The 27,570-nt window shown below is 41.6% G+C and overlaps 1 protein-coding gene across 1 annotated transcript in view; it reads right to left on the bottom strand.

Annotated features, from left to right (window-relative positions):
- CHN2 (chimerin 2) overlaps nucleotides 1-27,570 on the bottom strand; it is a 340,146-nt gene that overhangs the window by 149,817 nt on the left and 162,759 nt on the right. The window contains exon 3 of the mRNA XM_018047100.1: nucleotides 17,546-17,601. Within this exon, the coding sequence (XP_017902589.1) occupies nucleotides 17,546-17,601 (56 nt within the window). The remainder of the gene's footprint in view (nucleotides 1-17,545; nucleotides 17,602-27,570) is intronic.

Below are 27,570 nucleotides of genomic sequence, written 5' to 3'. Positions count from 1 at the left end.
CTATAAAGGCCTCTCTTTATAAAGGCCTGAGTCAGGGCCATGATCTTATTAGGACTGATATTGTTGGCCTTTGCAATCTCTAGATGTGAGCTCCTTGGGGAAAGAGCTCCTGTCTTCTCACCTCTGTTGTCCTAGCAACAAACAGCCTATCTTATATACAGCTCAGCTTCCATCAAAGTAATACATTATTTGAAAGACAGCTCTGCTAATGGCCTACATTCCCTTTCTGGACTCACTGAAATTTCAAAAGGGGTCTTCATGGCAACATAGGCAGTATTGATGGCTCATACTTTGGTCCTTTATGCTTCGACACCATAGGACAAAACATGCTCTCCTTCCAGTTTTCTGAATCTCCAAAGAGTAAAGAATGAAACCCAAGGAACAAGCATGACTTGTTGTCAGTGATTCTGCTAATCAAGTTCCTGCACATTCTCAGGCCAAGGGGTGAATGTGGGAATCAACATAAGCTGCTCAGATGCTCTGAGCCTGGACCTTGCAAGTTGAGGAGAAACTATTAAGAGAAATGGTTAGAGATGATTCACATGAATGGCAGAGCCTAACAGCTACAACAAAAATATTTGCTAATAGGCATTAAGAACTCACTATGTGCCAAGAATTGTTCTAAGCACTTTCTTCATATATATTAACCCATTCAATGCTCATGACTGTCCCATACATAAAATCCACCACACCCATTTCCAAAGGGCCAACTGAAATACAGAGAAGCAGGATATAAAAGCAGGCTATCATATCCTGGAGCTTGGGCCCCAACTACATACTTCACTGCCCAGAGGTGCATCCATCCTATTTCCTGGGTCCCTGAAGATGTCCTGATTCACAGATCCTTCCCAAAGCCCCTTGTTTAGCTTTTTTTCCATTCAGGGAATTTTTCCATATCTTTCCAATCATTTTCTTCACCACCCCTCCTACTTTTTCTCTCTAAATTTAGCCAGTTTTGATTCTGTTGCTCACAACAGAATCCTAAGTGATATTTCCATTAAATCCCAGTCTCACGGGCTGGAGCCAAGGTGGCTGTGAGGTTAACAAAGCTTCACAGGAAATTCTGATACACCCCTAGGATGGGAAACAATGACTTTCTCAACGATGTTCCCAAACATGGAAGAAATTAATACCTTCCTAAGACTTCTACCGGAGAAGGCCATAGCACCCCACTCCAGTACTCTTGCCTGGAGAATCCCATGGATGGAGGAGCCTGGTGGGCTGCAGTCCATGGGGTCGCTAAGAGTCGGACACAGCTGAGTGACTTCACTTTCAATTTTCACTTTCATGCTTTGGAGAAGAAAATGGCAACCCACTCCAGTGTTCTTGCCTGGAGAATCCCAGGGATGGGGGAGCCTGGTGGGCTGCCATCTATGGGGTCGCACAGAGTCAGACACGACTTAAGCGACTTAGCAGCAGCAGCAGCAGTAGGATTTCTACATGGATTTTGATCCACTCTCACAGTAGCCTTCAAAGAGTCCCCAAAGGCTAGCCGTGGCCATTTCTCTCCTCTAACTGGCCCAGATCATCCTCCCAGCAGCTCACTTTGACCCACTCTTCCTTGCTGCTTCTTCTCTGACACTGATCCCCTGGCTCTACGTGTGGGCTCCAACACCCACTTTCAGCCCTGCTTGTATGGACAATGCTATTGGGTGTATTGCTCTAACTCTGCTCTCTTACCTGGGGCTTGGTACTCATACTCTGCCATCCTGAAGCCACAGCTCCAGGAATAATAACTTTCCTCCCATCAAGCCAAATACCACGGAGGCCACACTGGCCAGGCTGGCTGGCCAGCCTCCAACCAGGGCAAGAAAATAAAATGTAAGGGGTTTACTTGTTTCTCCTCCTGATAACTTCCTACAGACAGGCACTTTATTTTTAAAAATACCATGAAGGTGAGTCAGAGTCTAGGATTCCATCATGGACAGATATTTCATCTTGATATCTAATCTCTTTCCCCTCTTGCTTCAAATACACTCTTCCCCTTCCTTTGGTCTTCAGGGCAGATAAGAACCTGAGAATATTCTCCAAAGGAGCAGGTTTCCACTATTAGAAGCCACCTGATTGCCTGTTCTTCCTCACACTAAATAATCCTTGTTCTTTGAATCTTTCCCAACAGATCCTATTTTCCAATCCTTAATTCATCTTCATTATTCTCCTTGGAACTCTCTTTAAATTCTCCACATACCTCTTAGGCTCAAAGAGCTTGAAGTATGCAGTTGAACTGAATTAAATCAAGGGAAAACTAATGCTGCTGATAAATTTCTAGGAGGCAAAAAAAGATCGGGTGAGTACGCTCATTTAATTCCTCATTCCTGTTAGCAAATTCCTTCCTTCAAAGCCTAATGGTATTTGGGTTAAGTGGTACTATATGTACTTTGGAAAAGGCAAAGAATGTCCATCAGTCTTATTCTTCTTCCCAGAAGTATTTTTTAAAACTCTGTCCTCCTAGAAATAAAAAATTCAAATGTAAGTATTCAATCCAAGCATTCAATTGAATGTGCTCAAACTGATGGATAAAATTAACCTACCTGCAGAAAAAGGGAACATAATTTGGGAGATGGTAGAAATGAAAGATTATTTGGCAAAACATTCTCAATATTGTTTGTATTATAACCTTCCTTTGAAGCTTTTTTACGCATATTTTTCTTTCCTAATCATTCCTTCCCAGCAAAGTTTCAACACCACAGATAGACTGCATATCTGCTTCTGTTCTATATGTTTACCTATGCTTCATAGATTGAAATAGTAAAGATTTTTATGTGCTCCCTCAAGAACAAACCCCCACCTTGGGCCTGATACTGGCTCCATTGAGAACTCATTGTCTGGTGACACCCTCATGGCTTTCAGAATGTTTCTGCATCTATTCTCCTACCAGGAAGGTGGCCTATGTATGAATCTCTTTGCCTCCGTTTTATAGATGAGAAAGCTGTGGTTTGGAGTGGTAAGTCAATCTGCTCCCAGTGCTTCCCAGGGCTAGCAGCAGATCGCGGTCGAAACCCAGCTGCTGCTTTCAGGTCCAATCTTCACTTTGCTATATGGTGATGATGCCATAAAATCTAAAAGCCTTTTCTCAATTATTTTAAAAAAGGACTTAATTCAGCACTTCTGAAAAACAGCACTTCAGAAATTTCCCCCAAACAATTCCCAATATGGTAATAAATACGAGTGAAAGTGCTTTATTCATGTTTGTCCTTGCTTTCAAATTCTTTTTCTGACAAATTATTCCATGTTAAAAATTCTTGAGCTTACGGTGCTTACAGCAGCTCTGACATTGAGGCACACTCCTGCCTTTCAGGGCTGCGTACCCAAGAGATTGTTTTTGTTCCCTGGGTCAGAGCTTGCCTGGACATTGCTCTTCTTGCACAAATGAACTTAGTTTTTCTTTCTGAAATTTTATTATGAAAATTTTCATATAGACAGAAATGCTGAAAAAAGTTAACAGCCGACACCCATATATGCACAATTTAAATTCAATAATATGTGCTATATATATGTGCTTTATGGTATATCTATCTTTATTCATCCCTATATATCCATCCACTAATCCAAATCTGGTGAGGGGGTGTATTTCATAGTAAGTGGCAGACACAGCACTCTTTCCCTCAAATGGTTTGGGCCTGAAATTAAAGAAGGTGAGCTTAGTTTACATGTTCAGATGGTGTTCCCAAACAAAGAGATTGTACACACCTTTTAAATTTCCTGCTTATGGAGCACTGGGCCACCTTTTTAAACAGGTTACCATTTCTTAACAGGGAAGACGTGGCCATGAGGAAGCAGGTGAAAGAACAACATCTTATTGTAACTGCCTGGGCTTCTTTCACCAATATACGAGTGTTAGACATGAAGGTCAAAATGTTTCTCATAATGGCTTGGGGTCAAATCCATCCTAAACTATAGAACTAAAGTTCTTCTTCTGGCTAGCATTTATACAAGTGCTTGGGAAAGGGTAGAAATTAAAGACCAATACTTCCCACAGATAAATGTCACTGTTCCAGTGCTTTGCATGTATTAACTCTTCAAAGTTACTTCTAATACAAGACTAGGGCTCAGGAAACTTTTTCTGGCAAGAATAAGATAGTAACTACTTTCGGCTTTGAGGACCATACAATCTGTCTCCAGGACTCAACATGGAAGCATAAAAACAGTCATAGTTAATACATAAAGGAATGAGCATTGCTGTGTTCTAATAAAACTTTATTTACAAAAATAGCTGGCAGACAATTGTTTGCCAATGGCTATTCCAGACTAACACACATTGGAGTCCATTCTCAAAAATCATTTTCAGGACATCTTATAGTTAGCTCAAAACTCAGGGCATTTGCCAGTGCCTCAAAGGGCCTTTTTATTTAATGGTGGTCAAATCATCTATTTGTGTTCACGTACCGCTGTCTCTTACTGCACAGGCAGGAAAGAATCATTAAGTTTTAATCTATGGTCTACTGATGCCAACTTGAAAAATCAAAGCAAAGGAAGACAGCAAACAGTTGAATTATACTGTTAAACAATCAAAGAATACTGAAACCCTAAGGGACCTGATCTGCATCCTTGAATTGAAAGGTGCTGCTGCACCATCATTAAACACGGTCTTTGAGAAGTCATGGAACTCGGAGGATCACAGCAGAGCAAAGGGACAACCAGAAAAGCGTAATTATAGACGCAGTAGAAATACCCTGGGAGATTCAAGAACAATTCATCAAACAATTGATGTGTAATTACCTAGGAGGACACAAGGTGCTGGATGGTAACCAACATGCTTTGTGGGGCTGTGCCAAGGATATTTAATTTCCTCCCACAGTAGATGGGGAGATGACACTGGCCCTGTAAACAGGAAGAAGAAAGAGATACTATCACGAAAGCAAAGCTTGCTGTTCTTGCCAACAAGACAGGGAGATATGGCATACTGAGAGCTAATCCAAGACTGTGGCTTGTCAGAGGACACAGCCAAAGATGACTGATTGTCATGGTGCCAATCAAGCTAACAACAAAAGGAGTGGTAGACTGAGGCAAGGAGGCACGGCCCAGACAGCATCAGCGCTGGACTGGCTTTTACTGATAAATGAGTTGCCTGCAATTCTGAATTGAGAGCTACTCAATGAGCACACAGCTGATTCACTGAGTGAAGTGACTAGCACTCGGAAAACAGAAATATATTTCAAAGTACTCCTGACATAATGATAATGGATTTATTACTTTTATTAATTCAAAGGTTCATTGAAAGGAAGAGTAAATTTAGCTGGGATTTGTACACATCTACTAGGTAAGCCTTCAACAAAGCCTTTGATTGTGTGGATCACAACAAACTGTGGAAAATTCTTAAAGGCATGGGAATACCAGACCACCTGACCTGCCTCCTGAGACATCTGTATAAAGGTCAAGAAACAACAGTTAGGACTGGACATGGAACAACAGACTGGTTCCAAATAGGGAAAAGAGTATGTCAAGGTTGTATCTTGTCACCCTGCTTATTTAACTTCTATGCAGAGTACATCATGAGAAACGCTGGGCTGGAAGAAACACAAGCTGGACTCAAGATTGCTGGTAGAAATATCAATAACCTCAGATATGCAGATGACACCACCCTTATGGCAGAAAGTGAAGAAGAACTAAAAAGCCTCTTGATGAAAGTGAAAGAGGAGAGCTAAAAGGTTGGGTTAAATCTCCACATTCAGAAAACGAAGATCATGGCATCTGGTCCCATCACTTCATGGCAAATAGATGGTGAAACAATGGAAACAGTGAGAGACTTTATTTTGGGGGCTCCAAAATCACGGCAGATGGAGACTGCAGCCATGAAATTAAAGATGCGTGCTCCTTGGAAGAAAAGCTATGACAGCCTATTGAAAAGCAGAGACTTTACTTTGTCAACAAAGGTTCGTCTTGTCAAGGCTATGGTTCTTCCAGTAGTCATGGAGTTGCAGAGAGTCAGACACAACTGAGCAACTGAACTGAACGGAACAAGGTAAGGAAAACATCAAAGGAGAACTGGAGTTCATAAGAATGTATACTGAATATGGACGGACACAAGTACAAATCACCTGACTAGAACTGAATTTGAACGTTTTTGTCAATTAGTCGTACAAACATAAGACTGAGGAGAATAGCTTTTTGGGAGAGGAGTGGTGGGTGTAGAAAACCAGGTTAAATTAAGCACTGACCATTCCCCTAACAAAGATTCATACTTGGCCCCGGCAACATATGAGGGCATGGGAAAGCTAGACATAGCAAAGAAGAGAGGCAAAGGCAAAATATTTTTAACGAATGGAAAATAACATCAAGGAGGAAGTACATCTAGAAAAGAAAAGGCAGCCATGGGATGACTTGGCACTGACTTTGAAATTCATGAAAAGTCTAGTTCAGTGCTGGGCAAACAGTAAACATCACCAGGAGAGAAAGCATCTTGATTCTCCTGTCTACTCCAGGGTACAGGGAAAGCAGCATGAAACAGAAGTAGAGAGAGAGACTCATTTGAAAAATTGCACACACCCCAATATTTCTGGCAGTACTATTTACAATAGCCAACCCATGGGAACAACCTAAGTGTTTATTGACAGATGAATGGATAAAGAAGATATGGTACATACATAAATGGAAGGTACTTAGCCATAAACACAGAGAAGGCAATGGCACCCCACTCCAGTACTCTTGGAGAATGGCACCCCACTCCAGTACTCTTGTCTGGGGAATCCCATGGATGGAGGAGCCTGGTGGGCTACAGTTTATGGGGTCGCTAAGAGTCGGACACGACTGAGCGACTTCACTTTCACTTTTCACTCTCACGCATTGGAGAAGGAAATGGCAACCCACTCCAGTGTTCTTGTCTTGAGAATCCCAGGGATGGGGGAGCCTGGTGGGCTGCCATCTATGGGGTCGCACAGAGTCGGACACGACAGAAGCGACTTAGCAGCAGCAGCAGCAGCAGCCATAAAAAGAATGAAATGATGCCATTGCAGCAGTGTGGATGGACCTAGAGATTATCATGTTAAATACGAAGTGAAGTAAGTCAAAAAGATAAAGACAAATACCGTATGGTATTACTTATATATGGAACCTAAAATAATGATAAAGATGAACGTATTTACAAAACAGAAACTGACTCACAGATATAGAAATAAAACTATGGTTACCTAAGGGGAAAGCAAGGGAGGAATAAATTAGAAGCTTGGGATTAACAGAGGCACACTACTATATATAAAATAGATAAACAACAGGGATTTACTGTATAGCACAAGAACTATATTCAATATCTTTTAACGACCTATAATGGAAAAGACTCTGAAAAAGAATATATATATTATATATTTGTAAAGTGGAATAACTTTGCTATATACCAGAAACTAACACAACATTATAAATCAACTATACTTCAATTAAACACAAAAAAGAAAGTAGAGGAAGTGAGAACAATGGCTCCAGCAGCGGTCCTCACACTTGAGCAAACATCAGGATGACCAGCAGGGTTCGTTAAGACCCAGATCGTTGGTCTGGGGTGGGCCAGAAGAATCTGCATTTCTGACAGGTTCCCTGGTGATGCTGCTGCTGCTCCTGGTCTTGGGACCGCACTTTCAGAATCACTGGGTTAGAAGCCAAGTCCTGGATTTGGACCATCTGAGACTGACTGGCTCTGCCCTTCCTGTGCTCTTTGTCTCATTTCCTCTTGTAAAAGGAGACAGATAACAATCGCATGGCACTGCTATGAGAAATTACGTATGTGAGACTCTTTAACCCAGCGCTCGGTGTACAGTAAGTCACTCATATGTGTTAGCATTCATTACTATGGAAAGATGGACAGCAGTAAATAATTAGGCCATATCTTTTATAGTCACCACAGTTAAACCTGCACGGTCTGAGACGGTGCCATCTATGTGTTTTTCTTTTTTCCCAAACATCTCACTGCTTGGTTAGCCAGACCACACTACTCTAGGAAACATGGCTTGCTCGGGGCAAAGTGTAACTGCCTTTATGAGCGTTATTTCTCAGTTAACGTTTAACCAGGTGAGTCAAATGTGAAGCATGTCTTTAGAATCTCACTTGTGCATCCAGTGCTTTGTACCTATCCCAGAGAGTCCTGGCCACACCTGAAATTTTGATGGGCCTGACCTCTGAGTCACACAGCAGACATACCATCCAGATAGCTATTGGTATGGGGGCATTACCTCATAACCACCACGCCCTCAGTCTGGACCACCCCTCTCCTGCCCCCATCTGTGAGTGATGGTATCTTGGGTCATAGCTATCACAGACGAAGGGAAGATGACAGAATCCATGATGCTCAGTTATTCCTTTATAAAAAACCAAAGCAAAACACTAACTACACAACGCGGGCTTCCTAGGTGGTGCTAGTGGTAAACGAATCTGCCTGCCAGTAAAGGAGATAAAAGAGACTCGCGTTTAATCCCGGGGTCGGGAAAAGTCCCTGGAGGAGGACGTGGCAACCCACTCCAGTATCCTTGCCTGGAGAATCCCATGGACAGAGGAGCCTGGTGGGCTACAGTCCATGGGGTCATAAAGAGTCAGATACCAATGAAGTGACTTAGCATGCATGCACACAATGAATTCATCTCTAGCAGTAGCTTCTCAGGGTTAGCCTGATGGCTCAGCAGTGAAGAATCTGCCTGCAATGCAGAGGCAGGTTTGATCCCTCGGTTGGGAAGATCCCCTGGAGAAGGAAATGGCAATCCACTCCGGTATTCTGGCCTGGGAAATCCCATGGACAGAGAAGCCTGGCCAGTACAGTCCATGGGGTCGCAAAAGAGTTGGACATGACTGGACTAAAACAACTTCTTAAGAATGTTATAAATTATCAATCTCTCCTTCATTTTCCTTATTCTGTTTTAAGGGAAAAAACCTTCCGCTTTTGCCTCAGTTCATACCCACCTTACATGGATGTTCCTTGGCAGCCCTCTCCAGTTTAGTCATCTGTCCCCTCGACTTAGAGCTCCTGAGCCTCTAAATTCTATAGCAGCTTCTCCTCAAGAGCCCTTATCCTCTGCTCACGCCATCACCTTGGAAATGAATAAATATTTTCTAGGTGCAAAAGTGCAAAGTCTATGCCCTATTAAAAGAAAGTCAAAATATTCCAAAGAGAGTAAATTTGGAGGGAAGGTCATGTATTTTGGTAGACAGCATTACTTGCTAATAAAAAAGAAGCTTTTTATTTAAAGAAGTGCAAAACTCTTGGTTCTAACTTTAGAAAACAATAAAACTCATATGTCTAAAAAGTTTTTAAACATTAGTTTTATGAGAAGGTTTTCCCCCTTTACAATAGTGGTCTACAAGCCAAGGAAGTCTAGCTCAGGATAAAATCACATCAAGCAAAAAGCCTTACTGTGTTAGGGAGTGAGATGAAAGTCTGAAAGGAATAATGATGGCAGGAGCCCTTTATTCTAGGTTGTGTCAATATTAAGGAAGGAAAAAGAGACTGGTGGATAAAGTCTAGGATGAAAAAAAGAGAAATATTTCTGATCAGGGAAGGAATAGCCTTCTGATTACTACACATAAAGCCAATTAAAAGGTAATGGGATTGGTTTTTGTTTGTGGCTTATAGAATCAATCTCATTACATTAAAGACATAGCTTATCTTGATGTCTTGAATCAGTAGACTTTTCTTGTTCCCTCTGATGCACATTTGCTCAAAAACACTTATTTTCAATGAATAGAAGAAGAAAGTGAGGAGGATGGTAGAATATTAGAAAATCTCTGAGTTTATTTTAAATCTGTGATTTGAAATGTACTGAGTTAGTTGAGCGGAGGAGGCAATGGCACCCCATGCCAGTACTCTTTTGCCTGGAAAATCCCATGGACGGAGGAGCCTGGCAGGCTTCAGTCCATGGGGTTGCTAAGAGTCGGACACGACTGAGCGACTTCACTTTCACTTTTCACTTTCCTGCATTGGAGAAGGAAATGGCAACCCACTCCAGTGTCCTTGCCTGGAGAATCTCAGGGATGGGGCAGCCTGGTGGGCTGCCATCCATGAGGTTGCACAGAGTCAGACACGACAGAAGCGACTTAGCAGCAGCAGCAGCAGAGTTAGTTGAGAATGATATAGCCAATCAATATGGCTGGTTAAGATCTTCCAGACATGCCCAGGATAAGATAAATACCTAAAGCTACAAGATTGTGAGGCTGTGAAATCTAGGTATGGTGAATCAGACTTTAAAAAGTTTAATGATAAAATGAAATGCTTTTGCAGGCTTAAAACAACAGTTTTTATGAATAAAGTAGAAGAGATTAAATGGGTAGCTATTTATAAACACCAAAAACTAGAGAACATGTATAGAAAAGGAGAAGCGGCACAAAAGGTAATATTTAAAAAGTGAGTACAAATCACTAGGAGGTAAAATAAGGGATTACTGCTAAAAACTTAAGATAGATCACTATCCTCCATATTTGGCTTAACTTCTGATAATCAAGAAAAAAAAAACTGGTTCTGATCATAAATGCTAGAAAACTCAGTTCTAGAATTCACTGTTGCATTAAAATATTTTTTCCAAAATAGATTATTCTATGGTAAGGGAGAGGAGGAGTAAAGCTGCATAAAATGGAGAACAATTTAAAATGATAGTATGTAATTTATTTCCCTTTTTTGAAACTGCCTTTTAGAATCCCATATTCACTACAGCAATTTCAAAAAAAGAATGACACAAGACACCAAATCATTTACAGTCACAAAAGAATCTCTGCATATTTTGTATTCTTCATTTAATTCTGAGGAACTTGACTTTAGCCATACAAGTAAATCTTAACATTTTGGCCTTTTGGAAAGGTCAAAAAGAAATTTAGAATGTTCCGGGAAAAAATATTAGTCTGTGCTTACGTAAGAATGTTAACAACAGCCAAAAGTCCAACTGACTCCCCTAATAACAGCATTGAGTAAATCTGATATGCTATTAGTAACAGTCTGAGAGTTCAAAATTCCTTAAGATAGCAGTCTCTTTTTTTCATCATTTTACCATGTATTTACTGACTGCCCACTGCTGGTTGGCTCTGGGCTCAATACTAGGGAAGTACCCATGATTAAGACTAGTGATGTCCCTGGTGTTTGTATTCTCCTGAGAAAGATGTACAGACAACAAGGAAACAGTTAAATATGATCAAAAGTGTATTAGAGATTGTATTAACTATATAAACAAAACAAACAGGGTGATATGAGAGAGAGGATCTGTAGGTACTAATTTTTCAGGCGTTCAAGAAGGGCTTCAGTTATTCGGTAAAGTTTGATCTGAAATCTGGACATGTAGAAAACTCAAGGACAAGAATTTCAGGCAAAGGGCAAATGCAAAGGCCCTATGGTAGGGGCACTGTGGTCTGTTTGATGGATAGGAGCAAGAACTAATGGGGCTGCATGGCAGTGCACTCAGAGAATCGTGGTACAGACACGACTGTGAGGAAGGCAGGAGCCACACCGGGGCTCATAGGCAGGGTGAGGTCTTCCTTTTAAGAGAGAAGGGAAGCTATTGGATTTATATCTAACAGTGATGGTTTGGGCTTCCTGCTTGAAGAATGGTGTGTGTGAGTGTTGGTGTGTGTGTCTGTGTATCAGGAAGACTGCCAACAGTGGAAGCAGGGATATGAAACTGGAGGCTGCTGAGTGGCAATAATCCAGGTAAGAGGGATTTCTCTGGTGGTCCAGTGGCTTAGACCCTGTGCTCCCAATGCAGTGGGCTGAAGTCTGATCCCTGGTCGGGGAACTAGATCCCACATGCCACAACCAAGAGTCTGCATACTGCAGCTTAGACCCAGTGCAGCCAAATGAATAGATTTAAAAAATAATCCAGGTAAGAAATGATGATGAGCCAAACCACAGGGTAGTCCTGGCAACAGAGAAGAGTGACAAACGCCAAATCTATTTGGAGGCAAAATCGAACGTTGCTACAAAAAAGGTGAATGTGGGAAAAACAGGCATCCAGGTCTCTGAAGTTAGGTGTCTAATGCAGTGGGGTCCAAGGACAAAGTTGTTTTTGTTCAAAGTTATTCTTTGCCCTTGTTCAAAGTTATCCTTTGAACACTAGACTAGAGACGACCTGTAGGACATTTACCTGAAAAGATCAAGTAGGCAGATGGAGCGAGGTGTTTGGAGCCCACGGGAGAGGTCTCAGCTAGAGACACACATTTGAGAGTCAATATTCTGCACAATTTCTGCCAGACTACCCAGGTAACCGTTTGGTAATTAATAAACGCTTAGGAGATGACTGGTTGACAACTGGCAGAAAGGGGAAGTGAAATTTTGCATCCTGGAAGATGTTTTGCATCTCTTGGTATGAAACACTCAGAAAATGCTGGTAGAGAAGGCCAGGTGCTGGGCTGCTCAATAAATATTAATTTACTGCAATAAATCTCAAGAAAGCAATGGACTGTTATTTCAGTAACTAACGTTACCCAACTCAATAGGTGCCACAGCTGTCATTCAGCTTGTACTCTGTCCCTCATCCTCAGTATCTTTTTACCTTGAGGCTTAATCCCTGACCCAGGCACCTTGCTTTGTTCTTGATCACTGCCTTTCTTGCCTTCACATCCAACAAATACTGTCCTTGCTCTGACTATGTCCCTAACGACTCTCTCAGAACTTGCTCTTCACAGATTTCTGAATCAGCCATGAGTCAACACTGAGTATTCACAAGCGTGCCAGGCACCATTCTAGATGCTTGAGGCATGAGTTCTGAGTTCAGTCACTCAGTCGTGTCCGACTCTTTGGGACCCCATGAATCGCAGCACGCCAGGCCTCCCTGTCCATCACCAACTCCCGGAGTTCACTCAGATTCACGTCCATTGAGTCCATGATGCCATCCAGCCATCTCATCCTCGGTCGTCCCCTTCTCCTCCTGCCCTCAATCCCTCCCAGCATCAGAGTCTTTTCCAATGAGTCAACTCTTCACATGAGGTAGTCAAAGTACTGGAGTTTCAGCTTTAGCATCATTTCTTCCAAAGAAATCCCAGGGTTGATCTCCTTCAGAATGGACTGGTTGGATCTCCTTGCAGTCCAAGGGACTCTCAAGAGTCTTTTCCAACACCACAGTTCAAAAGCATCAATTCTTCGGTGTTCAGCCTTCTTCACAGCCCAACTCTTACATCCATACATGACCACAGGAATAACCATAGCCTTGACTAAACGGACCTTAGTCGGCAAAGTAATGTCTCTGCTTTTGAATATGCTATCTAGGTTGCTCATAACTTTCCTTCCAAGGAGTAAGCATCTTTTAATTTCATGGCTGCAGTCACCATCTGCAGTGATTTTGGAGCCCCCCAAAATAAAGTCTGACACTGTTTCCAGTGTTTCCCCATCTATTTCCTATGAAGTGATGGGACCGGATGCCATGATCTTCATTTTCTGAATGTTGAGATTTAAGCCAACTTTTTCATTCTCCTCTTTCACTTTTATCAAGAGGCTTTTTAGTTCCTCTTCACTTTCTGCCATAAGGGTGGGGTCATCTGCATATCTGAGGTTATTGATATTTCTCCCGGCAATCTTGATTCCAGCTTGTGTTTCTCCCAGTCCAGTGTTTCTCATGATGTACTCTGCATAGAAGTTAAATAAGCAGGGTGACAGTATATAGCCTTGATGCACTCCTTTCCCTATTTGGAACCAGTCTGTTGTTCCATGTCCAGTTCTAGCTGTTGCTTTCTGACCTGCATACAGGTTTCTCAAGAGGCAGGTCAGGTGGTCTGGTATTCCCATCTCTCTCAGAATTTCCCACAGTTTATTGTGATCCACACAGTCAAAGGCTTTGGCATAGTCAATAAAGCAGAAATAGATGTTTTTCTGGAACACTCTTGCTTTTTTGATGATCCAGCGGATGTTGGCAATTTGACCTCTGGTTCCTCTGCCTTTTCTAAAACCAGCTTGAACATCAGGAAGTTCATGGTTCACGTATTGCTGAAGCCTGGCTTGGAGAATTTTGAGCATTACTTTACTAGCGTGTGAGATGAGTGCAATCATGTGGTAGTTTGAGCATTCTTTGGCATTGCCTTTCTTTGGGATTGGAATGAAAACTGACCTTTTCCAGTCCTGTGGCCACTGCTGAGTTTTCCAAATTTGCTGGCATATTGAGGGCAGCACTTTCACAGCATCATCTTTCAGGATTTGAAATAGCTCGACTGGAATTCCATCACCTCCACTAGCTTTTTTTGTAGTGATGCTTTCTAAGGCCCACTTGACTTCACATTCCAGGATGTCTGGCTCTAGATGAGTGATCACACCATCGTGATTATGGGGGTCATGAAGATAATTTTTGTACAGTTCTCCTCTTCTCTATGCTTGAGGCATAGATCCCACTTATAACACCCTGCAAAGTAGCTGTTTGCCCTGGAGGTAGACCTTAATCCCTCAGAGAGAATAGGAGCTAGGCTCTAACTCAAGTAGCTAGAAAGTGGTAGAACAAGGATTGCAGACAAGTTCAAGTGACTGTGCAGCCAGGCTCCCCTTCCTGGGTTTGCAAAGCTCATTGGATTTCGCCTGTTGAATCAGTCTATACCCTTGATCTGCTACTTCTCCAACAACGTCCACTAGGTGGTCAGTATTCATCGAGAGCCACCAAGCATGCCAGCCAGGTTGGCCTGCGTCTGTGCCCTTGAACAGCAGAGTTCCATGACTTGGTAACTGCAGACTCACTTGGCGCTCCAATGTGGAATTTATCGCATTCAGTGGGAGGACCCATACCTGAGAGGGGCCCACAGCCTGGGAGGTTATTAGGCATCAGAGAAACTAAAGAGATGGAATGTGTTGGAGCAACACGCCCAGGGTGACATGCCAGGGACAAGGTGGCTGACGGGAGAAGGGTTTTCAAAGGAAACAGCTTTTATGGTTTTATGTAAATATGTTAACAAAGCTTCAGTCTCTCTGGCCACACACTCAAGCCGAAAGGCTTTCTGTCTTCATTAGGCACATCCCCTGAGCACACAGGTGTACTACAAGGCACAGAGCTGTCTGCTCAAACATCCTCTGCAGCAGAAGCAATGGCTTCACCAGCATCCAAGAAGGGCCTTCACTAGGAGGAGGCCAAGTCCTGGGAGACTGAGCAGTGTGTGCAGGAATTATTTGCATGGAAGGACAAAGGGCTCTGAAGCTACACTGGCACTCATCTCAGCAGCACCTGTCGCTCCAGCACATTAGGCCCTTTATCGCCTGACACCTGCCTGACCGGATGGGCCCCACACCACCTGCTGAGGAAACAGAGCCGATGAACATCCATTTCGCGTTTGGTTTCCTGCCAGAAATAAGATTTGGAATTCTTAGGGGCAAAGTTACCTAAGATTCCAGCATCCACCGACATAACTTATTAATGAATCAGATTGATAAATGTCAAAAGGTGAAAAGCTTGGTTTAGAGGACAAGAGTGAAGGAAGAAGACAGCTGCACGTGAGCCAAATCCTTCAGTCATAGCAGGTGGCGGTGGCTTGTGGCACACAGTTCTGCTCTGCTAAGGCCTCTGGGGCACTCCCTTCCAATGCAAGTGTGACATTAAAGAAACAGGCAGTGGACCCTCGGCCCGCTGGATGTCTGAAGAGTTTCAGCGGAACTCTGTGAAGAGCCTTCATGAAGCTAATCTGAATCCACCCATCTCCACTGCTAACATTCTACCTGGCTTACAGGATGATGGACATGATTCCAAGATTTTGAGAAACAAAGAAGAGCTTGGATTCTTTCTTTCTTTCTATTCTCTCTTTCTTTCTCTCTTTTATACCCCCCTACACAGATAATACCTTAAATATACCTTTAATTACATACAATTAATAAAACACTCAAGATACCAATAGCCAAGTTCTTTGCTGTATTCCCAACACCTAGATGAAAGTCAGAACAGAGTAGGCTCCCTCTATATTATATACAATACACATGTATAAAATAAATGAACAAATGAACATTTACTATCTCCTTGGGTTACAAGTTCTGGTGCCAGACTTTGCCAGTAGACTTTTTGTTAATAACTCTAGGAAGAGATGTGGGCCTCCCTAGTGGCTCAGTGGGTAAAGAATCTGCCTACAATGCAGGAGACACAGAAGACTAGGGTTAAATCCCTGGGTCAGGAAGATCTCCTAAAGGAGGGCATAGCAACCAATTCCAGTATTCTTGCCTGGAGAATTCCATGGCCAGAGGAACCTGGTGGGTTACAGTCCAAAAGGTCACAAAGAATCAGTGCAACTGAGTGAGGAAGAGACTTCTGTTGAATTCTAAGTTCAAAAACATTCTTTTCATAGACATTTAAAGTTCTCTAACTCCCTATACATGGTTATACTTTTTTTCTAATGGCAAAATACTAAGTATAAAGTATACTTTATAAAGTACTTAGTATAAAGTATACTATAAAGTAGTAGTATCAAGTATGAAGTAGGACTGAAGGAATTTTAAATAACTTGTTTCTTAGTGCCCACCCAAAATACCCTAATTAAAACTTCTCATTAAAAAATTCTATTATTTATCCCAATCTTCTCTTATTTGGATATTACTGAAAAACCAAGGGACATCAGTCAGCAGGGTAAGTGACAGAAAAGACCGTACCACCAAATAAAGATCTGATCTCATTCTGAATTTTTCCTTTCAGATCAAATATTTTCTCCTCCCAAGCGATACTCCTGGGATGAGAGTATTCACTCTATTAAAATTCAGACTACTTGATGAACTTCAGTGCCCTTCCACAGAAGTAAGACTTCCTGTAGAAGCGTTTATGAAACAGTAGTAAGTTGGCTCTGGTTGTGGGTACATATGTATCTAAGTCTTTGATACAGATTCAAAAGCAGATCTAGTCAGTCTGCCAGAAAGTCCTGATGTTAAGGATGACTCTCAAGGTTATTGGAATTAAGAGTCTTTCCCCCGATCAGGCAGATGTGATGCTTTAAAAGAAATTTGCTACTCTCTATTTAAGCAAAATCATACTAACAGAAACAAGCAAGGACCCATAGACCTTTGTTTGAAGGATTTTAGTCTGGCTATTAAAGCAACTGGTCAGCATAAAACCAGAAAACAGAGCCTTCATCTTGCCTTTCCAATCTGGCTGGCATCCCAGATGATAAGAGAACTGACAAGTAAAGGCAGGCCAGGGAAAGTTCTGTGGCTAGGAAGCATTTTTATGAGTCAATATATTTTTAAGCTTATCTCCAAGAATAAAAACCCAGTCACTCTTCTCATAGGGATTTTTTTTTTTAATATGACAAAGCATAGAGGTTTGCTAAATATGGGTGTTGAGAGTGTCCAGATATTTATCATTCTCTGCATTTTCTCTGCTGGAAGCATTTCATAATAAAAAAAAAAAGTGATAAAAGTATCAAATTGCAGGAGCAAAGAAAAAACAGAATTCACATTTTGGGGAGTTTACAAAAAGATGCTTAATTACCTTTGCAGTGGTGAAAAATGTAAGACTTCTGATTACAAGTTAGTATTTTTCAAATAACACTTGATTTCAAAATATAGATTATTTAGATGTTAAATCTGATGACACTTAAACATTAATAGAAATCAACTCTCAGTAAATCTGAAGGCTCTCCAATATGAACACAGTGCTGACCATTCATCATATTTAATGAGGTGTATTGGAAATAGCTGAGTACTGACCTCCCCAGGACAAATGATCCTCTTGGGACGAGGGGCCTCTTGTTGTAACTGATACACTGCCAAACAGAAAAAGAGAGAATTATAATTAAAAAAAAAAAAAAAAAAACAACCAGCACATACCGACACGGCTTCAAATAGCTCAACCTAACTACCTTTCAAGAACTACAAATATCTCAACCAAAAAACAAAGGAGATACCCATTTTTAGACAGAATCAAGTCAGATCATTTATATGGAAATGAGTCACAATGAATATAAACTGGCAAAATTGATTTTTTAAAATTCTCATAAGGACAATTTAGTTTCATAATTCTTACTGGCATTGTTCATGTTATAGCTTTCTTGGAAGACTAGATAAAACTAAAATTCTTTTGACAATTTTAAAGATGAAATTCTACTTGTGAGTACCTAAGTAGTAAGATCACATAATAGGATCCCTCCGTCTCAATGCTGATGAGAATACCAGGGAAAGAATGGCCTTAGAAGACAAGTGGCATTCTCTGAAATGTTAGTTATAGACAAAGACACAATTGATTCTGTGAGTGAATGAGGCTCCAAGTCATTTCTTTTTTCATGAGTTCCATTTTTGCCCTGCCCATCACCATGGATTCTTAGCTCCTTAACTATTTTCCAACCATTGTCATTCCTTTTTCTTGGGCCCTTCAGTATCTTAAATAATAACAACTCTCTTATATCCTGTACAAAAGACAGATTTTCTGGCTTGGGCATGGAGGAAAGCAGGTAATTGTATACAGAAATATAATTTATCAGACTATTATTTGTGATTTATTAGACTATGATGAGTGGCTTTCTGCTGCTTAGCTAGTTTGGTTATTTTTCCTAAGAGGAAAAGCCACCCTGTGCATGTACCTTAAAGTTTTACTTTCATGGAAATGGGAGCTGAAAACAAACCTACTTGATGTTATCTTCAGAGTAGTGAAGAGGGAATAATTAATGTTAAGTAAATCTATGAATCATATCATAAATACATCTACAAAAGGTAAAAAATTCAATTGTATAAAGTCTTTCTAGAAAATGTAATAAGAGAAGTGAAAATTTCTGGCTTACTCTTGGTCTAAAAATAAAAAAAAATTTTAATTGAAAGGGATAGTCATGTGGAAACAGAGGTAGAAATGATGGAACTTATTTTGTATCGATGGCTCCCCAAAGCATTCAGCTCAAAATGGTTATTTTCTTACCTAATTAGGGGTAGACCACTCAGCTTACTCACAAAGAAGAAATCATCTAACTCTCATATAGATATTTTTAACTCATCCCATTTCTAAGCTTAGGTTGCCCATGCTAATGATGGTGCCTGTGACACTTAGGAATAACTGTAGCCATGTGTAAGGGACAGGTCAGAGAAGGCTTCTTGTATAGGAGGAAACATGAGGAAGAATTGGCCAAAGATAGAGAAACAGTTTTGGACACTCTATTGACAATCCCAGTAGAGTCCACACTCTCCTTAAATCATGAGAGAGCCTTCATGGAATCCTTTATTCCTCTCAGATCAACCCCAACACCAATGAGCTGCTTTTCAGCAGGGTTTTGCTGTTAATGAGTGTAAAGGGAACCAAACAGGGCATCTCTTAGAATCACAGAGCTCACGAGAAATCATAGCACCCATGTCCAGAGAATCCTATCTCCTCTTATCCTCCTATCACCAGCGCCCTTTGAAGCCAGCAGTTATATGTGGGGGGCATGGCTGGAACGGTTTTGTGAACACCATTTTTAATGCCTCCCTTGAAGGTAGAAAAAGAATACAGCTGTTATAAGAGAAGCACTTTTAGCTATGCGAACCTTTGTAATTCATATCAGCAAACATTTGAACACCAGCTATAAAACAGAGACCACGGTCAGCATTACCTGGAGGCTTTGAGGATGAATGGAGGGGAAGGGAGAAGAGAAGGGAACCAGCATATCAGGTGTCTGTTACATGCCAGGAACAATGTTGTATTGAATCCTCTTAAGAGCTCAGAAGAAAGAACATATGATTCTCAATTTTATATGAAGAAATAAGTGCCTAGAAGGGAAATATCTGCCCCAGAGCATCAAGCTAAAATGGATCCTTTTGACTCCAAAGCCCTGCTTTATTTTTCTGTGCCTCAGGGCCTTTGCACTTGCTACTCCATCCAACTGGATTGCTCTTTCCCAAGATGTTTAGATGGCTCCCTCCCTGCTCCTTCATTCAGGCCTTCCCTGACTTGCTCAGCTTGGAATAAAATTCCACATCATCATCCCACTCTGCTCCCTTTTACACCATTTCATGTTTCTTCACGGTCCTCGTCACCATCAACACACTATTTGTTTACTTGATGTGCTGTCTCCCTTAACTAAAGTATAAGCTCTTTGGGGACAGGGACTTGGTTCTGTCCACAGTGGGATGCTCAGTGCTTTGAACCGTGTTTGGCACATGTAAAGTGAAAGTGAACGTGTTAGCTGCTCAGTCATGTCTGACTCTTTGTGACCCCATGGGCTGTAGCCCACCAGGCTCTCCAGGCTAGGATAATGGAGTGGGTTGCCGTTTCCTACTACAGGGGATCTTCCCAACCCAGTGATCGAACCCACGTCTCTTGCATCTCTTGCAATGGCAGGTGGATGCTTTATCCCAATGCCATATGGGAAGCCCAGGGAAACAGAAGATAAGAGTATTTTCACTGTCTGTAAAGGAGATCTTTAAAGTGTAACTCAGGACAACACTGGTAGAATGCAAATGAGAAGGGAGTTGATTGCCAAGGAGGATTGGCAGGGCTTGATTGCAAATGGAATGGAGGAAAGGGCAAGATTGAGATGCTATTAACAGTTATAGAGGTTACAGGAGAGGAAATGTAAGGGACAGTTCCTCTCCTGTGTCAACAAACTACAGCCTATAGCTGTACACTCTAGGGATTCTCTGAGTAAAGAGAAGTGTGGTTGCTCACCATCTTACAAATGGAAATAGCCATTTGTTCTCCTCCAGCCAGGAGTATCTTTGAGGTGGGTCCCTGCAAACTCCTCAGGCCAGAGATGCCACCTCTCCTTGCTGGTCCCTGGGCTACGCACATCAGAAATCAATCACCATTTCTCAGCGAGCTACAAGATCTACTTGGTGCTGTTCTAAGCAACAGAAACTGACAAAGCCTGTTAGCCATCTGGATTCTATGTCTCTATAAAGATAATTAGATGACAACCAATTGCAATGGCACCTATAGGAAAAAAAAAAAAATAGGGCCTTAGACTCTATCTCAGCATCAGTCCCTGTCCCTCCTTCTCAAGACTGGCTGTAACAAAACAAACATCTGTGAGGCCCATTTAATGTAACTGAAACATGTCACGTAATCTTGAAAATGTAGTTTCTTGAATTTTTGTTGTTGTTGTTGAGCAAACACACATCACAAGCAGAATGCAGTAACAAATGTCACTTCTTGGGTGATTCTGTGCACTAAGGGGCAAGAAGATGGAATCTGCTTCCACGGCAATGTTTCAAATCAGTCCCAGGCTCTTCCCCACCCTGGGCCCTTACACACTGAAGAGAATCCCGAGCACTGGAATAGGCTATTTGACTGGGGTGAGGGGATGGTCACTAGGAAACCTGGGGGTAGAGAAGAGGAATCCCTGTTCCCCGAGAAATCTGAAGCAGATTGGGAAATCAAGAGTTCACTGAGAGAACCGTTTTTCTTGAGTAAGAAAGCATGGACTCCCTTGGTAGTCCTATGGTTAAGAATCTGCCTGGCCAATGCAAGGGACTCAGGTTCGATCCTCAGTCCAGGAAAATTCCACGTGCCGTGGGGCAACTCAGCCCATGTGCCACAACTCTAGAGGCTGTGATCTGTAGCAAGAGAAGCCACCTCAATGACAAGCCTGCACACTGCAACTAGAGAGTAGCCCCCGCTTGCCACAACTAGAGAAAACTTTGTGAAGCAATGAAGACCCAGTGCAGCCAAAAAATAATAATTTTAAAAAAAACTTGGCTCATCCTCTGGTAACACAATCTTCCCCTAGATGCCAAGTGAAAACCACGTCCTGGGTGATGCGAAGCCCAGTCCAGATCCATCAGCTCTTAACAGACCCTGCAGCAATGTCCTCTAACAGCCTCGAGTCCCTTAAGAAGGCATGTGGACCCAGGAGCCAAACCTGGACACTCAGCTGTGACCCTGAGCCAGTGCCACCGTGTTCACTGCCCATGACTTCGCAGTATTTGTAGGAAAGAACTCACGGGTATGAGTAACCAATGGTGGGGGCTTTGATGGCCTCTTAGTTCAACCCCACCTCCAGGCTGCTATGTGCAGGCTTTGTCTTGCTAACGAATGTCCAGTCTTGCTTGGGATGAAGGTTTCTCCTCTTGTCCATGGCACACTGAAAAATCTGAGGATGAGGCTGTGGAGACTTGCATCAGGGGGTCTCAGGCCTAAGTGCATGAGAAGCCCCTGTGGGGTGTGATAAATTACAGATCCTCCACTCTTCTGATTCAGAAATCTGGGGTCAGGCTGAGGAATAGTTATTATAACTATTCTCAGGTAATTCTCATGCAGGGGGTCTGTGGACCAGAATTTGGAGGTTCTACATTTCTCTTTAGAAAAACAGGCACAAGCTGTGACTGCCTTACCTGCTGCCCAGGGGAGTCTCTGGGGAGAGCCGCTGGCCATGGCATCTGCTGCCTAATTGGCACTTGGCCTCTTAAACAATAAAATCTTTCAGAATATACCCATGGTGGTTGGCTTTTAAACTCGTCTGCTTAGGGCATGCAGTTCATACAGTTCTGGCTGAAAATTTAGAATGTGGCTTTATTTTATTTTTAAATTAAACTTGAAAATAGTCTTTTTTTAAAAAATTGAAACCAAATATTTCTCAGTGACTTTGCCAATGTTTTGGGGTATGGTATTGAGTATGAAGGACTACATGGAGATAGATGATACTTTGAGGCAAGATTATTCTTATGGAAGTAATAGCATTAGCTTCTAAGAAAAATGGGGGAGCAGAAAAGGCAAGAACTTAATCATGTAGTATCATTGTTCTTTGAGTCAAGATGGAGTTTTCATTCTTGTGGCCCCACAGATCAAAGCACACAGTCTTGTCTAAGGCAAAGACTTAATATGCATTTGTTGAATGAATGAGCAATCTTCTGCTGCTGCTGCTGCTAAGTCACTTCAGTCGTGTCTGACTCTGTGCGACCCCATAGACAGCAGCCCACCAGGCTCCCCCATCTCTGGGATTCTCAAGGCAAGAACACTGGAGTGGGTTGCCATTTCCTTCTCCAATGCATGCAAGTGAAAAGTGAAAGTGAAGTCACTCAGTCATGTCTGACCCTTAGCGACCCCATGGACTGCAGCCTGCCAGGCTCCTCCGTCCATGGGATTTTCCAGGCAAGAGTACTGGAGTGGGGTGCCATTGCCTTCTCCGAATGAGAAATCTACTTTATATAAAATATTGAGAGAGCTGATTTTAAATCAGACATGCATTGGTTGCCTTCTAGGCATCCATTTCCATCTTTCCCACTCCAACCATATTCCAAAGTTTCCAGTCATGGAGATTACATAGGAGTGAACCCTCTTGAGTTCCAGCCATGTGCCCTGATTGGTTTAGGGCAGTTAGTGTACCCCAACTCTCTGACCATAGTCATGTAGCCAGGGTTGGGGACTCACATCAAATAGGGCTGAGACTTTTTTTTTTTTTGGTACTATTTGTTACTTTATGATTAATAGAAAGCACTGCTCTCCTGGGCACACTGACAATGGTAATCTTATTAAACGCCCAGGAAAGCAATTACCAAACAAAATTTAATTGCCCCTAACACCAAAGCTGAATTTGGGTGCGAATAGTCTCTCTTTTTTAAAAAACTGAATTTTGTATTGGATTACAGATGATTAACAATATTGTGATAGTTTCAGTTGGACAGCAAAGGGACTCAGACTAAAACAAGTGCTAATACTTTTGTTTGAAGTAGACTATCTCTTTGCGAGTTGCTTTTGGATGAGAATGTGGTAGCTCTCTGGGGGTTATAAGACAAAAGTCTACAAAATGTGGAGCTAAACCTAGGAAAGCAGAGCCAAGAAAGGAAGACATATGCACTGGGCTCCAATAATGTCTTTGAGTTGCTGGACCAAGGCACGCCTAAAGCCAGTGCCTCTCAACTTTTTGCTTATGTAAATCAATGTGTTTAAGTGGAATATTCTGTTATTTGTATGAAAGAGCATTGCAATTAGCATTAAAACTTAAAAACAGCTTCTTAATGTGGATCATTGTGAAGTAGATTCATTTTCCTTTATGAATAATGTTATAATTGGGACAAAAGCTTCATAATAAGAATCTAGTATCAAATAATTCAATATTAAAACCAACAATAGATGATGGATGAGAGAAAAGACATACCTATATACTTCTATAATCACTGTAAACAATCAATTTTTAAATCAAGTCCTATAATATGGCAAAAATGAACAGCATCCAGCAAATGTAGGAGAAATTTCAAAGTACCAAATAATCACTGGAGTTGAAAAATTAATTGTGTGATGGAAAATTATAGATTCCATAAATGATACATTAATGAGTTTGAATCAACACCTAAAATTAATCTCTGAAAGGATGGTTTGTGAGTATTCCAAAGAGAAACACTTGGTGTTTACCAATAGGTTATTTAAAGCCAAACAAATTTCATATTCTGATAGGTTTATTGGATTTTGAGATATGGAAAATGCTATTGTTTTAGCATATTTGTATATTAACATGGACCTCATGAAGTTTTGAAGGCCCTCAATTTCTTCTTATTTAAGACCTACATGCAAATTTATCCTCTTCTAGAAAGTCTTCTGTAATCCCAGGAGGGGGAGGAGTAGTATATTGTTGCTTCAGTCCATTTGCATATTAATTGGTTTACATCTGTCTTTCTAGACTGTAAATTGGGGGAAAGCATAGACCACATTTTTAGCTACTGTTGATTCCTAGTGCTTCTCCTAATGCTTATAATGTATGTTTGCTAAAAGACCAAATGAGTAGCTGATAAACTTGACAATAAGAAGGAGTAGCAGGAGTTGGCAATGCGTGTCAGATGAGCTTATAAGTAGTCCAACATCGAAACTCAAAGAATTAGTGGATTTAGGACAATCAAAGAGAATTCTCAGCAGTACCCATGTTTTTGATGTTGTGGATGGCCCTGCTGATGGCATCCTCCCTTCAGAACTGCAAGGTGCAGTTCTGAATAACTGGAGACTCTCAAATAGAGCCTGGATGACTATTGGCTGAGTATAATAAAGAGGAACTTCATATATGTCATTCAGCTCAGTTCAGTTCAGTTCAGTCGCTCAGTTATGTCCGACTCTTTGCAACCCCATGAATCGCAGCACGCCAGGCCTCCCTGTCCATCACCAACTCCCGGAATTCACTCAGATTCACATCCATCGAGTCAGTGATGCCATCCAGCCATCTCATCCTCTGTCATCCCCTTCTCCTCCTACCCCAATCCCTCCCAGCATTAGAGTCTTTTCCAGTGAGTCAACTCTTCGCATGAGGTGGCCAAAGTACTGGAGTTTCAGCTTTAGCATCAATCCTTCCAAAGAAATCCCAGGGCTGATCTCCTTCAGAATGGACTGGTTGGATCTCCTTGCAGTCCAAGGGAGGCTCAAGAGTCTTCTCCAACATCACACTTCAAAACCATCTATTCTTCGGTGCTCAGCTTTTTTCACAGTCCAACTCTCACATCCATACATGACCACAGGAAAAACCATAGCTTTGACTAGACAGACCTTTGTTGGCAAAGTAATGTCTCTGCTTTTGAATACGCTATCTAAGTTGGTCATAACTTTTCTTCCAAGGAGTAAGCATCTTTTAATTTCATGGCTGCAGTCACCATCTGCAGTGACTTTGGAGCCCCCCAAAATAAAGTCTGACACTGTTTCCACTGTTTCCCCATCTATTTCCCATGAAGTGATGGGACCGAATGCCATGATCTTTGTTTTCTGAATGTTGAGCTTTAAGCCAACTTTTTCACTCTCCTCTTTCACCTTCATCAAGAGGCTTTTTAGTTCCTCTTCACTTTCTGCCATAAGGGTGGTGTCATCTGCATATCTGAGGTTATTGATATTTCTCCTGGCAATCTTGATTCCAGCTTGTGCTTCTTCAAGCCCAGCGTTTCTCATGATGTACTGTGCATATAAGTTAAATAAGCAGGGTGACAGTATACAGCCTTGACGTACTCCTTTTCCTATTTGGAACCAGTCTGTTGTTCTATGTCCAGTTCTAACTGTTGCTTCCTGACCTGCATACAGGTTTTTCAAAAGGCAGGTCAGGTGGTCTGGTATTCCCATCTCTCTCAGAATTTTCCACAGTTTATTGTGATCTACACAGTGAAAGGCTTTGGCATAGTCAATAAAGCAGAAATAGATGTTTTTCTGAAACACTCTTGCTTTTTTGATGATCCAGCGGATGTTGGCAATTTGATCTCTGGTTCCTCTGCCTTTTCTAAAACCAGCTTGAACATCAGTAAGTTCACGGTTCATGTATTGCTGAAGCCTGGCTTGGAGAATTTTGAGCATTACTTTACTAGCATGCGAGATTAGTGCAATTGTGTGGTAGTTTGAGCATTCTTTGGCATTGCCTTTCTTTGGGATGGGAATGAAAACTGACCTTTTCCAGTCCTGTGGCCACTGCTGAGTTTTCCAAATTTGCTGGCATATTGAGGGCAGCACTTTCACAGCATCATCTTTCAGGATTTGAAATAGCTCAACTGGAATTCCATCACCTCCACTAGCTTTTTTTGTAGTGATGCTTTCTAAGGCGCACTTGACTTCACATTCCAAGATGTCTGGCTCTAGGTGAGTGATCACACCATCGTGATTATCTTGGTGGTGAAGATCTTTTTTGTATAGTTCTTCTGTGTATTCTTGCCACCTGTTTTTAATATCTTCTGCTTCTGTTAAGTCCATACCATTTCTGTCCTTTATCGAGCCCATCTTTGCATGAAATGTTCCCTTGGTATCTCTAATTTTCTTGAAGAGATGTCTAGTCTTTCCCATTCTGTTGTTTTCCTCTATTTCTTTGCATTGATCACTGAGGAAGGCTTTCTTATCATTTCTTGCTATTCTTTGGAACTCTGCATTCAGATGCTTATATCTTTCCTTTTCTCCTTTGCTTTTCACTTCTCTCCTTTTCACAGCTATTTGTAAGGTCTCCCCAGACAGCCATTTTGCTTTTTTGCATTTCTTTTCCATGGGGAGGTCTTGATCCCTGTCTCCTGTACAATGTCACGAACCTCCATCCATAGTTCATCAGGCACTCTGTCTATCAGATCTAGTCCCTTAAATCTATTTCTCACTTCCACTGTATAATCATAAGGGATTTGTATTCATATGTATTTCATATGTCATTAGGTTTGTATTAAATGGCCTCAACTGTCCCTTATGTATATCTAAAATTTTATGATTATAGAGCAAAGTATACACACACACACACACACACACACACAAAAAAAACTTGGTTAGGTCCAAAAAATAAAAACCAATACACTCTGGTAAATTTAATAGTATGAACATGTAATAAATAGCACCTTTTCTGGGCTTCCTTAGAACATAAAGGTGGTTTTAAGAGGTACACTGGGTGTCCCAAGGTCTCTTGGAAAAGCGAAATGACTCTGAGCCAGTGCTATCTTCTCGCTTCAGTAAAGCTCTCTGTGGTGGCAGTCACTCAACAAATATTTATTGGGTAGTTAACGTATGCAAGGCTGTGTGCAAGAAGGTGAGCAAGGAACAGTAAGTCATGTAACCCTCCCAATGCCTCTCACTACAGATATTTTGTTGATTTACCGTCAGAGCACTTCACACTCCATTAGGAAACAAACAAACAAAAACATCCAATTACTTAGTCATTAGCACTGCCTTTTAAAATAGAAGATCAGAATGCAGAACATTAGAATGGAAGGGCCCTTAGAGACCCAGCACAACCCCTTTATTTCACAGATGGAAGAACAGACTCATGTAATAAAGAATGAGGCGCCTCTCTATATGCTGACGTGGGAAGATCAAAACAAGGTATTTGTGAAGTGAAACAAGCAAGTTT

Source organism: Capra hircus, chromosome 4, assembly GCF_001704415.2.
Source record: "Capra hircus breed San Clemente chromosome 4, ASM170441v1, whole genome shotgun sequence".
Classification (NCBI taxonomy): Eukaryota; Metazoa; Chordata; class Mammalia; order Artiodactyla; family Bovidae; genus Capra; species Capra hircus.
The sequence above is the reverse complement of the archived record's forward strand: the minus strand, read 5'-3'. Positions and strand labels throughout refer to the sequence as shown.